The 12,233-nt window shown below is 55.4% G+C and overlaps 1 protein-coding gene across 11 annotated transcripts in view; it reads right to left on the bottom strand.

Moving 5' to 3' along the window:
• ANK1 (ankyrin 1) overlaps nt 1-12,233 on the bottom strand; it is a 210,362-nt gene that overhangs the window by 58,456 nt on the left and 139,673 nt on the right. For all 11 annotated transcript variants that reach the window (XM_045588856.1, XM_045588857.1, XM_036456825.2 and 8 more), the window contains exons 6-12: nt 11,472-11,657; nt 9,322-9,420; nt 8,798-8,896; nt 8,410-8,508; nt 6,178-6,375; nt 4,486-4,584; nt 3,673-3,771 (exon numbers count right to left, since the gene is read on the bottom strand). In XM_045588856.1, coding sequence (XP_045444812.1) covers nt 3,673-3,771; nt 4,486-4,584; nt 6,178-6,375; nt 8,410-8,508; nt 8,798-8,896; nt 9,322-9,420; nt 11,472-11,657 — 879 coding nt within the window. The remainder of the gene's footprint in view (nt 1-3,672; nt 3,772-4,485; nt 4,585-6,177; nt 6,376-8,409; nt 8,509-8,797; nt 8,897-9,321; nt 9,421-11,471; nt 11,658-12,233) is intronic.

The raw sequence follows: 12,233 nt of genomic DNA, 5'->3' as shown, positions 1-12,233 counted from the left end.
TTCTAAGTATACACACAGGTAAACCCAGGAGCTCATGAATGATAAAAAATGCAAATGTATTCCCAGATAACACAGAAGTTCCCAAATTGTTGTCCAAAATATATCCCCTAAAACTTGCAGAGGTGTGCAAAGTCTAATTTGGAAAGTGTCAGCATATATGGATGTTCTTCCAAGTCTGAAGCCTCTGCTCTTCTGAGAATTATTCTCTATCCCCAAAGAGGAGATCGAGGGACCACTGGCTAAAGTGGTCCACTGAGTGCTCCTGGGCCTATGTGTCAGGCCCCCTGAGTGCTCCTGGGCCCAGTGTGTCAGCCCCCGTGAGTGCTCCTGGGCCAGTGTGCCAGCTGCCCCCTGAGTGCTCCTGGGCCAGTGTGTCAAGCCCCCTGAGTGCTCCTGAGCCAGTGTGTCAGTCACCCCCTGAGTGCTCCTGGGCCAGAGTGTCAGAGGCCCCCTGAATGCTCCTGGGCCAGTGTGTCAGCCGATCCTGAGTGTTCCTGGGCCAGTGTGTCAGTGACCCCTGAGTGCTCCTGGGCCAGTGTGTCAGCGGCCCTGAGTGCTCCTGGCCCAGTGTGTCAGCCGCCCTCTGAGTGCTCCTGGGCCAGTGTGTCAGCCGCCCAATGAGTGCTCCTGGGCCAGTGTGTCAGCACCCATGAGTGCTCCTGGGCCAGTGTGTCAGCGCCCCTGAGTGCTCCTGGGCCAGTGTATCAGAGGCCCCCTGAGTGCTCCTGGACCTATGTGTCAGTCACCCCCTGAGTGCTCCTGGGCCTGTGTGTCAGTCGCCCCCTGAGTGCTCCTGGGCCAGTGTGTCATCGGCCCTGAGTGCTCCTGGGCCGGTGTGTCATCGGCCCTGAGTGCTCCTGGCCTAGTGTGTCAGAGGCCCTGAGTGCTCCTGGGCCAGTGTGTCAGCGCCCCTGAGTGCTCCTGGGCCAGTGTGTCAGGCCCCCTGAGTGCTCCTGGGCCAGTGTGCCAGCCACCCCCTGAGTGCTCCTGGGCCAGTGTGTCAGCCGCCCCATGAGTGCTGCTGGGCCAGTGTGTCAGCCGCCTCCTGAGTGCTCCTGAGCCAGTGTGTCAGTGGCCTCCTGAGTGCTCCTGGGCCAGTGTGTCAGTGGCCTCCTGAGTGCTCCTGGGCCAGTGTGTCATCGGCCCTGAGTGCTCCTGAGCCAGTGTGTCAGCCGCCCCCTGAGTGCTCCTGGGCCAGTGTGTCAGCGCCCCTGAGTGCTCCTGGGCCAGTGTGTCAGGCCCCTGAGTGCTCCTGGGCCTGTGTGTCAGAGGCCCCCTGAGTGCTCCTGGGCCAGTGTGTCAGGGCCCCTGAGTGCTCCTGGGCCAGTGTGCCAGCCGCCCAATGAGTGCTCCTGGGCCAGTGTGTCAGCGGCCCTCTGAGTGCTCCTGGCCAGTGTGTCAGCGTCCCTGAGTGCTCCTGGCCAGTGTGTCAGCGCCACTGAGTGCTCCTGGGCCAGTGTGTCAGCGGCCCCCTGAGTGCTCCTGGGCCAGTGTGTCAGCGGCCCTGAGTGCTCCTGGGCCAGTGTGTCAGGCCCCTGAGTGCTCCTGGGCCTGTGTGTCAGAGGCCCCCTGAGTGCTCCTGGGCCAGTGTGTCAGTCACCCCGAGTGCTCCTGGGCCAGTGTGTCAGCGCCCCTGAGTGCTCCTGGGCCAGTGTGTCAGGCCCCTGAGTGCTCCTAGGCCAGTGTGTCAGAGGCCCCCTGAGTGCTCGTGGGCCAGTGTGTCAGCGGCCCTGAGTGCTCCTGGGCCAGTGTGTCAGTGGCCCTGAGTGCTCCTGGGCCAGTGTGTCAGTGGCCCTGAGTGCTCCTGGGCCAGTGTGTCAGCCGCCCCCTGAGTGCTCCTGGGCCAGTGTGTCAGCCGCCCCCTGAGTGCTCCTGGGCCAGTGTGTCAGCGCCCCTGAGTGCTCCTGGGCCAGTGTGTCAGCGCCCCTGAGTGCTCCTGGGCCAGTGTGTCAGGCCCCTGAGTGCTCCTGGGCCAGTGTGTCAGCGCCCCTGAGTGCTCCTGGGCCAGTGTGTCAGGCCCCTGAGTGCTCCTGGGCCTGTGTGTCAGAGGCCCCCAGAGTGCTCCTGGGCCAGTGTGTCAGAGGCCCCCTGAGTGCTCCTGGGCCAGTGTGTCAGGCCCCTGAGTGCTCCTGGGCCAGTGTGTCAGCGCCCCTGAGTGCTCCTGGGCCAGTGTGTCAGGCCCCTGAGTGCTCCTGGGCCTGTGTGTCAGAGGCCCCCAGAGTGCTCCTGGGCCAGTGTGTCAGAGGCCCCCTGAGTGCTCGTGGGCCAGTGTGTCAGCGGCCCTGAGTGCTCTGGGCCAGTGTGTCAGCGCTCCTGAGTGCTCCTGGGCCAGTGTGTCAGCGGCCCTGAGTGCTCCTGGGCCAGTGTGTCAGCGGCCCTGAGTGCTCCTGGGCCAGTGTGTCAGTGGCCCTGAGTGCTCCTGGGCCAGTGTGTCAGCGGCCCCCTGAGTGCTCCTGGGCCAGTGTGTCAGCCGCCCCCTGAGTGCTCTGGGCCAGTGTGTCAGCGCTCCTGAGTGCTCCTGGGCCAGTGTGTCAGCGGCCCTGAGTGCTCCTGGGCCAGTGTGTCAGTGGCCCTGAGTGCTCCTGGGCCAGTGTGTCAGTGGCCCTGAGTGCTCCTGGGCCAGTGTGTCAGCCGCCCCCTGAGTGCTCCTGGGCCAGTGTGTCAGCCGCCCCCTGAGTGCTCCTGGGCCAGTGTGTCAGCGCCCCTGAGTGCTCCTGGGCCAGTGTGTCAGCGCCCCTGAGTGCTCCTGGGCCAGTGTGTCAGGCCCCTGAGTGCTCCTGGGCCTGTGTGTCAGAGGCCCCCAGAGTGCTCCTGGGCCAGTGTGTCAGAGGCCCCCTGAGTGCTCGTGGGCCAGTGTGTCAGCGGCCCTGAGTGCTCCTGGGCCAGTGTGTCAGCCGCCCCCTGAGTGCTCCTGGGCCAGTGTGTCAGTGGCCCTGAGTGCTCCTGGGCCAGTGTGTCAGTGGCCCTGAGTGCTCCTGGGCCAGTGTGTCAGCCGCCCCCTGAGTGCTCCTGGCCAGTGTGTCAGCCGCCCCCTGAGTGCTCCTGGGCCAGTGTGTCAGCGCCCCTGAGTGCTTCTGGGCCAGTGTGTCAGCGGCCCTGAGTGCTCCTTGGCCAGTGTGTCAGCCGCCCCATGAGTGCTCCTGGGCCAGTGTGTCAGCGCCCCTGAGTGCTCCTGGGCCAGTGTGTCAGTGGCCCTGAGTGCTCCTGGGCCAGTGTGTCAGCCGCCCCCTGAGTGCTCCTGGGCCAGTGTGTCAGCGCCCCTGATTGCTCCTGGCTCAGTGTGTCAGCCGCCCCCTGAGTGCTCCTGGGCCAGTGTGTCAGCCCCCCTGAGTGCTCCTGGGCCAGTGTGTCAGCCGCCCCCTGAGTGCTCCTGGGCCAGTGTGTCAGCGGCCCTGAGTGCTCCTGGGCCAGTGTGTCAGCGGCCCTGAGTGCTCCTGGGTCAGTGTGTCAGTCACCCCCTGAGTGCTCATGGGCCAGTGTGTCAGCGGCCCTGAGTGCTCCTGGGCCAGTGTGTCAGCGGCCCTGAGTGCTCCTGGGTCAGTGTGTCAGTCACCCCCTGAGTGCTCATGGGCCAGTGTGTCAGCTGCCCCCTGAGTGCTCCTGGCCAGTGTGTCAGCGCCCCTCTGAGCTCTTGGTGTGGAGAAAAGAGCCCCTGCCGTCCCCCGGGCTTACCACGTTGGAGACGTTGGGCGATGCCCCCCGCTGCAGGAGGTTCTTCACGATGGGCAGGTGCCCCATGAAGGAGGCCACGTGGAGAGGGGTCAGGCCGGACTGGAACAGAAAAGAGGAGTGAGAAGGCGAGGACTGCCCCCCTCCTCCAAGGAAGAGATAGCCGGATGTCGCTATGGCTTTCCTGCCTCCAGCTGCTCTAGACTAGTTTTCCGAGAAAAGGGAATTAAATGGAATGGGTTCATCTCCAGGAAAATGGCTGGACGGAAACCGTCACTCACGACAGGATGATTCTGCCCACTTTTACAACTCAAAGAATCGTATCTGATCTTGGAAAGGTAGCTCCCTGATACTTGGCACAGGTTCCCTTGTCTCGGTCACCCCCAGTATGCTCCTTGGAGCAGCCTAGACCAGTGTTTTTCAACCTTTTTTGGGCAAAGGCACACTTGTTTCATGAAAAAAATCACGAGGCACACCACCATTAGGAAATGTTAAAAAATTTAACTCTGTGCCTATATTGACTATATATAAAGTAATTCTCTTGAATAGGAATCAAATAAACACAAAGAAAGTATTTTATAATTACTTTATTATGAAATATTTAGTAAACAAAATAGTGAAAAATTATAAAATTCTTGTCTTGTCTGCACCTACGGCACACCAGGCAACATCTCGCGGCACACTAGTGTGCCGCGGAACAGCGGTTGAAAAACGCTGGCCTAGACTTGCATGACATGCACACTCCTGTGGCCACTCATGGCTACACAGGAAACTCTCCAGGAGGCTACGGGAGGAAACCTGCAGAGTTTCTCCTACCTCCGTGACAGCGTCGATGGAGGCTCCTGTCTTCAGCAGCAGCTCCATGACCCGGATATGGTTCTTCTTGCAGGCGATGTGTAAGGGGGTGAAGCCATTCTGCAGCCCCGCACAAAGGGAGACAAACAAGCAGGCGCTCACACGCCAGCCCAAGGGGCACCCAGGCCAAGGGGCACCCAGGCCGCCTGGCTGAGTGAGAGCCTGCCCCAGCCTGTCAGCAACTTCCCACCAGAGTTGTCAAGGACCAGAGCGTCAACGGCTGCAGATCACTACAGAGGCAGGTGGCGCTCACTGTCGGCACCAGGCACGTTCCTGAGCTTGTTGGCTGTAAACCTTTTCTGGAAATGTAATCATCTTCTTGGATGCAAGGAAAGAGCCTGCTGTTTAACGTTTCCTCAAGGGGAAATTTACACGAAAGAGTGTGTTTGCGAAGCCAATCATGTTCCCTCTTCCCAGAGACCGATGCTCATGTTTAGTAAAACGGATTTCTGCGCATCAGCTCTGCCCTACAGTGATACGCTAAAGCGTAAATGCCACCAGGGCGGGGGTATTTGCTTGCTTGTTTTTGTCTGTTCATGGGTGTTTTTTCGGTGATACACCCCCCTAGGGCAGTGGTCAGCAAACTGCGGCTCACGAGCTACACGCAGCTCTCGAGCCGCTGTTTGCCGACCACTGCATGAGGCATTACCCTTACCCAGAGGTTTTGACTTCAGGTTAAAGACATTAGTACATTATTAACATGTTTTTTTTAAGTGTTTTTCCCGAAGGCAGTGGTCGGCAAACTCATTCTTCAATAGAGCAGCAAACCACAGCTCAAGAGCCACAAGTGGCTCGAGAGCCACAGTTTGCCGACCATTGCCCTAGGGCAGTGGTTCTCAAAGTGTGTGTGTGTGTGTGTGTGTGTGTGTGTGTGTGTCCCACCCCCGGGACATGTGGCAATGTCTGGAAAGGTTTTGATGGTCACCACTGAAGAGAGATGCTATGAGCACCCAGCAGGTAGAGGCCAGGGCTGCTGACACACATCCTGTTGTGCACAGGGCACAAAAAGCATCAGGCTCAACATGTCAGCCGCGCTGAGGCTGAGACACTCGGACCACCTGGAACAGGGCCCTGCACGTGGCATGAGCTGGATGAGTTTTCTGAATGAGTGATTGAACCATCCTTGCAGTCTCTGGAGGCTACTGTGCCTTCCCAATTCTCTCCTTCTAGAGAGGGGTCCTGGGCAGGCTCTGAGCAGAGCTCTGGTCCCTCAGGTCCCTGAACCATCCAGGAGGGGATGAGCTTTAGGCCTGAACTCACCTCTGCAGGAGCAGCATGAATTCTTTGCAGAGGAAGGATGCCTACTTGGCCCAGGCCATTTACTCGCCCACAAAGCATATGAAGCCAGGCAGTCTCTGAGGAATCACCATCTCTCGGCTTCAGGCCCAGGTCAAAGGGAGTAGCACCCCCAGCCCAGGTGCAAACCATGAACTCTGCTTCCTGAGTCAGGGCTCCTGGGCCCAAAGCCTCTCCTGACCTCAGCCTGTTCCTGGGGCTGCCGCCAGCAGGGGTCGCTGTCCTGCCTGTGCACCGCCATGCCCCGTGAGCATGCACCGCCACCTTCCAGGTCAGTGCCCCTCGGCTGAGCAGCTCTGGTCCTGCCTCCCTTGGTCCTGGCCCCCCTGGCACCTTCTCCAACAGCCTCCCACTCACCAGGGCTCTGGAGTTTGGTTTGGCCCCTTTATCCAAAAGGACCTTGGCCACTCTGTGATGGCCGCAGTGGGCTGCCACGTGGAGAGGGGTCAGGTGATCCAGGGTGATGTCGTCTATCTCTGCGTTGTATTGCAATAGAAGTCGAACACAGTCAAGGTGGTCTCCCTGAGCCGCCATGTGAATTGGGGACAAGCCGTTCTGGGTGGAGAGGGAAGAAAGCAATCACAAAGGCTTCTGGAGACAGAGCACAGTGGTTCAGGGCAATGACTCCACCCTCACTTCCTGCTTCTTCCCCACACGATGCGGCGTGTGGAGATGGGGTCACTGTAGATGCAGTTAGTTAAGATGAGGTCATTAGTGTGGGGCCTATGCCCATCTGACTGCTGTCCTTATAAAAAAGAGAAATTTGGCTTGGCTGGTGTGCCTCAGTGATTGAGCATCAACCCGTGAACCAGGAGGTCATGGTTCGATTACCGCTCAGGGTACATACCTGGGTTGTGGGCTCATTCCCAGTGGAGGGAAGAGGGGCAAGGTGTGCAGGAGGCGGATGATCAATGATTCTCTCCAATCATTGATGCTTCTCTCTCTGTCCCTCTCCCTCTCCCTTCCTTCTGAAATCAATAAAAACTTTTTCTTTTTTTAAAGAGGAATTTTACACAGACATACACACAGGGAGAACGCGTGTGAAGATGAGGAAGAGATCTTGGTGATGCTTCTACAAGCCAGAGACTCCCCAAAAACCACGAGAAACCAGGGTGTGGGGGGGGGGACAACCAGGAGCAGATTCTCCCTCATGGCCTCAGAGGAGCCCACCCTGCTGACCCTGACCTCCAGACTGTGTGACAATAACCGTCTGTGGTTTAAGGCCCCCCTCCCAAGGTGTGGCTCTTCGTTATAGCAGCCCTAGCATAACACACTTCATTCCACTCACTGCATTTAAACAGGTCATACCATATTTCCCAATTGAAAAGAAGGAAATTCTCAGTAAAGAATTTTCATGACCATCTTTTTTTAGTCCCATTTTAATAATCTAGATAATATAAGAGCATTACTAAGTTAGGGCATTTGTGAGTTTAAAAACAGGCCCTCTGTGGAAACATGTTGAGAATTTCCTGACCTAATAAGCAGTAGTAGCAATTATACCTCCACTTCTCTGAGGACTTTTGCTTTTAAAGATGTACTTTCAAAGATGTTATTTCATGTCATCATCCCTGTAACCCTGGGAGAGAGGAGGAGAGCTCTCCAGATGAAGAAATGGAGGCACAGAGGGAGTAAGAGGCAAGCTCAAAGGGGCACAGAGGCACAGCAGCCTTGGATGGAGGATTCAATGAGATATAAACTTGCTTAGTCGAGGATACCTTCACCCAACACACACACACACACACACACACACACACACACACACGCCAGCTTGGTGCTGTGAATCATGACCCAAATTGCAGAGAGCTCTGTAGAATACTCACATGATCATTTGTCAGGAAATAAATTGCCTTGCATGGGTAAGAACTATGCTATAACTTTATGACAGAAAACTTCTCACAGAAAATCTCCAGAGTGGCCCTACTGGGTCTGGTTTCTGCCTCCCTATTCTAAACTCACATCCTTTCAATTCATCCTGAAGAATGGGGAATGGGGCCTGGTGGGCAACACCGGGTGGTCTGACAGTGTTAGCCCCAGGAAGACTCAAGACCTGCTATGAGAACTGATGGATGGGCCGTCGCTCTGGTCCCTAATGGACACTGAAAACAACTGCTTTGTATTCTTTTTAACTTTACTCCAGCCTGGCCCGGCTCTGAAGACTTTTCCAAGTGTTAGCTCCTGTCTTTTCTGGAGCCAGGGTGAAACAGACAAGGAATGATTTAAAGCTATGGACAATCACAGCCTGGGGGTCAAATCTGGCCTGTTGGCTGTGTTTGTAAATAAAGTTTTATTGGAACATGGCTGCTAGTTTGCATATTATCATCCATGGTTACTTTCCTGCTATAATGGTGGAATTGAGTCATTGAGACAGAGACCATGGCCTGCAAAGCCTGAAAATATTTACTACCTGGCCCTTAGAGAAAATTTTGCTGACCCCGGTCAAGATAATCATTAGGGCTATACAGAATGCCTCATATGCAACGAGCATTGGGCAGTCACACACTCCGACTCAGTTAGCAGGATTAGGATCCCGAGCTGGCCTGGCCTGGAGTCCCGCCTGCAAGACACTCCTCATGGGAAGGAGGCACGCACCTTGGTTTTGGCTTGGATGGGTGCCCCGTGGTCCAGCAGGATCTCTGAGATTCGCACGTGCCCATTCCGAGCTGCACAGTGGAGAGGTGTCAATTCATCCTTTAAAAAACAGAGTCACAGAGAAAAAGCCCCAAAGGCACCCATCAGAGGCCGCTGGAGAGAATGCCCAGCATCATTCCCACCGCAGGAGCACAATGCCTCCTGAAGGACCAGCTTGGCTCCATTACTGTCTTGTTATTGCCTCCTGCTGCCCCCTGTCTCCCGCTGTGCGCCGATCCGGGAGGCTGCAGGCCCACCACCAGCTCATCACCCAAACCCACCAACCGGGTTAGACTCTGGAAGGTAGACTCCCTCCCCTGGCCTTGCCACGGGGCCCACTGGCACCCACCTTGGTCCTTGTTTCTATCAGGGCCCCGCGGTCCAGCAGGAGCCGCACCATGATCACGTTCCCCCTGCGGGAGGCGATGTGCAGTGGCGTGATGCCATTCTGGAGGGAGAACAGGACCAGTCAAGGGTGTGCATCCTCCTGGGGAAAGCAGCTGCTCCCTCCCCTACCCCTCCTGCCCCTTGCCCACCCCGCAACGGCAGCAGAACTAACAGCCACATTAAGCCTACGGCGAGGACATGTCTTGCCAAAGAAAGATTCAAAACCTGTATTATTGTTGTTAACCACAGCACATTGGCCCAGCCCAGGTCTCCCAGAGTCATCACATGGAGAAAGCCAACCAGTCCCACCCTCCAGGTTTTCCCCCTCTAGAAGGGGCACAGGAAGACTGAAGGTGAGTGAGTAGAAACCTACCAAAGAGGAGCCACAGCCCCTCCTGCAATCAGGGGAATTCATGCTGCCATAGGAGAGAGGTGGGGGCATCTAGACTCTAGGCCCCCAGAGCCCTAACCAGCCAGAGAGCTCACCTGTGGCGTGAAGTTGACACTGGCTCCCCGGTTGAGGAGTAACTGGGCCACGTTGAGGTTCTCATAGTGAGCTGCGATGTGGAGGGGGGTAAATCCTGTCTGGGGCACAACAGAGGGGGGACATCTTGTCACGTGCCATGTACTGTCATTTCTATCTCAGCATCAGCCCAGGGATTCCGACAACACCGGCCAGGTCATAGGACCCCACACATCAAGCAGAGTTAGGCTGATGAGCACATTTGCTGGAGGGGTCCAGAGAGTCTGTGACAGGTTACATTCAAAATCCAGGTGAAAATTATTTGCAAAACTATGTGCACCCCTATATTCATTGCAGCATTATTCTTGGTGGCCAAGACATGGAAACAACCAGAGTGTCCTTCATAGATCACTGGATAAAGAAGATGTGCTACATTCTCTGCCATAAGAAAAGATGGGATGTTTTCATTTGCGACAACATGAATGGACCTTGAGAATATCGTGCTAAGCAAAAGGGAAAAAAGTTAAGAACCATCTGATTTCACTCCCATTTGGGGTATGAAACTCTAAGCAACAAGTAAACCAACAAAAATAAACAAAAACTCAGAGACACAGGCAAGAGGATGGTGGTTACCAGGGGAACAGGGGACCCAATATGTGGGGAAGAAAGATGATTTGACTTTGGGTGGTGGGCACACAAAGCAATATACGGATATCATGTAAATGTACACTTGAAACCTACATAATCTTCTTGACCATGTCACCCCAATAAATTAAACACACACACACACACACACACACACACACACACACAACTTACCACCATACAAAAACCTAAAAGATAAAAAGTGAGCCTGGCAGTGTGGCTCAGGGATTGAGTGCTGACTCATGAACCAGGAGGTCACGATTCAATTCCCTGTCAAGGCACATGCCCAGGTTGCAGTTAGGAGGTGTGCAGGAGACAGCGGATCAATGATTCTCTCTCATGATTGATGTTTCTATCCCTCTCACCCTTTCCCTTCATCTCTCTGAAATCAATAAAAACATATTTTTTTAAAAAAATAGGTATTGGCCCTGAGTGACCCACATTCTTTGTTCTGTGAATCACAAGGACAAACCATGGTCTAGGATTGCCTCCAACTCTGTGGGCCCTTTCATCGGAGTGCTTACTTATGAGGAGATTTTAATTCATGAGTCAGAAGTGGGATTGGGTCCACAATCTCAGTTCTAGGGGTGTTTCAGCCCCCTTACAGGGTATAATGGCACAGCTGGTTAGTCAAACGCAGACATCCGACCCCTTGGTGGGTCTATCGCCATCTTTCTGTTCCATAACCTCAGACCTCACCTACCCAGTCAGCACTTTTCCAGACCAAACCCATGGACCATGGGTGAGGGGCCTCTAAGAATAACCCAAATGCAAGTCAATTCCCACAGCAAGAGAAGAAATGAACTACCTACACTTACACAGAGTGGGTCAGCAATGACTCAAAACGTCAGACAGCACGTCCAGATGGCTAGCTGTGCAGGCCCCCCCAACCCATCCGTCATTCTGCAGGATGACCCTCCATGGTCTCCTCTCCACATGTGGGGTCACTCCCTCCCTCCACCAGGGGGCAGCCAGGAAAACAATATTCTAGAACAGTGGTCAGCAAACTGCAGCTCTCGAGCAACATGGGGCTCTTTGGCCACTTGAGAGTGGCTCTTCCACAAAACACCACATGTGGGCGCGCATGTACAGTACTAGTGAAACTTCGTGGCCCATGTGCAAAAGTTGGTTTTTGGCTCTCAAAAGAAATTTCAATCGTTTCACTGTTGATATTTGGCTCTGCTGACTAATGTGTTTGCCGACCACTGGTCTAGAACACCACCTGCTGGGATTCCAAAGTTTCCCTCTGGCGGGGGACCCAGCCTGTCCACCTGGACACTTTCTGAATGGCCGAGAGCAACAGAGACCTTCCCTGCTCCACTCCAAGCACATTTCCCTCAGTGTCCACCAGGGGGTTAAAGCGGGGCTCCTAGCTGTCCTAGTGGGGACCTGAAGCCACCGTGGGGCTGGTGCTCCGTGCCACGGCTAGCACCACCTCTGGTCGGGGTGAGCTGCCTCTGACACCTGCAGGTCTCCATGGTCCCGGCTCTAGACTTCGCCTGGTGCTCCTCCGTCGGGCTGCCCTCACCTTGGAAAGCACGTCTGGGTTGGGGTCATTCTGCAGGAGCACCGCCGCCGTCCGGGTGTCGTCGTTGCGGGCCGCGATGTGCAGGGCAGGGAGGCGCACCTTCCCCTTCGTCCCGTAGTTGATGAGGTGTGCCACCACGTTCTCGTGGCCCTGCTGCAGAGCCACAGCGAGCGGGGTGAAGCCGTCCTGGCCAGAGGGGAGGAGGAAAGGTCGATTTGCTCTGACTGTGGCCGACCCTCGACTGGCCTCAGGCAGGACCCACGTGACCACACCTCAGGGCTCTTGCTCCTAATAGGCCCTCGGCCTCCAGTCCTCTGCTCCTCAAAGCCCTCCCTCAATCCTCTAAATCCCACGTCAATGCCACCTCTTCTTGGAAGACTTTCCCTACCCCACTCTCCTCTGCAACCTCACAGAACCTACAGTCCTTCTTAAGCACTGACTCACTTTGCCTCTATGATTGGTTCCCAGTCTGAGTGCTATGAGAAGCATTTGTTTCTTTTCCTATTTCTTCTCATCGCAACTCCTGGTGCCAGGACAGTGCCTTAAACATGGTGAACGAGTATGCACTTATTTATATCACGAAAATTAACGAACACCTACCAAAAGCTAGAAACCATGTCAGGCACTGAGAATTTAGTTGTGAATTACTGTTACTCATTCCCTCAGTTGTACACAAGGACCCCATGAACTGGCGAAGCAGAACGATAACAGAGCCTTAGCATCAGTCAGGTTCAACGCCATCATTTCATCAATGACAGAATT

Source organism: Pipistrellus kuhlii, unplaced genomic scaffold (genome assembly GCF_014108245.1).
Source record: "Pipistrellus kuhlii isolate mPipKuh1 unplaced genomic scaffold, mPipKuh1.p scaffold_m20_p_3, whole genome shotgun sequence".
Classification (NCBI taxonomy): Eukaryota; Metazoa; Chordata; class Mammalia; order Chiroptera; family Vespertilionidae; genus Pipistrellus; species Pipistrellus kuhlii.
Note: the sequence above shows the minus strand (reverse complement) of the source record. Positions and strands in the feature narration are given on the sequence as shown.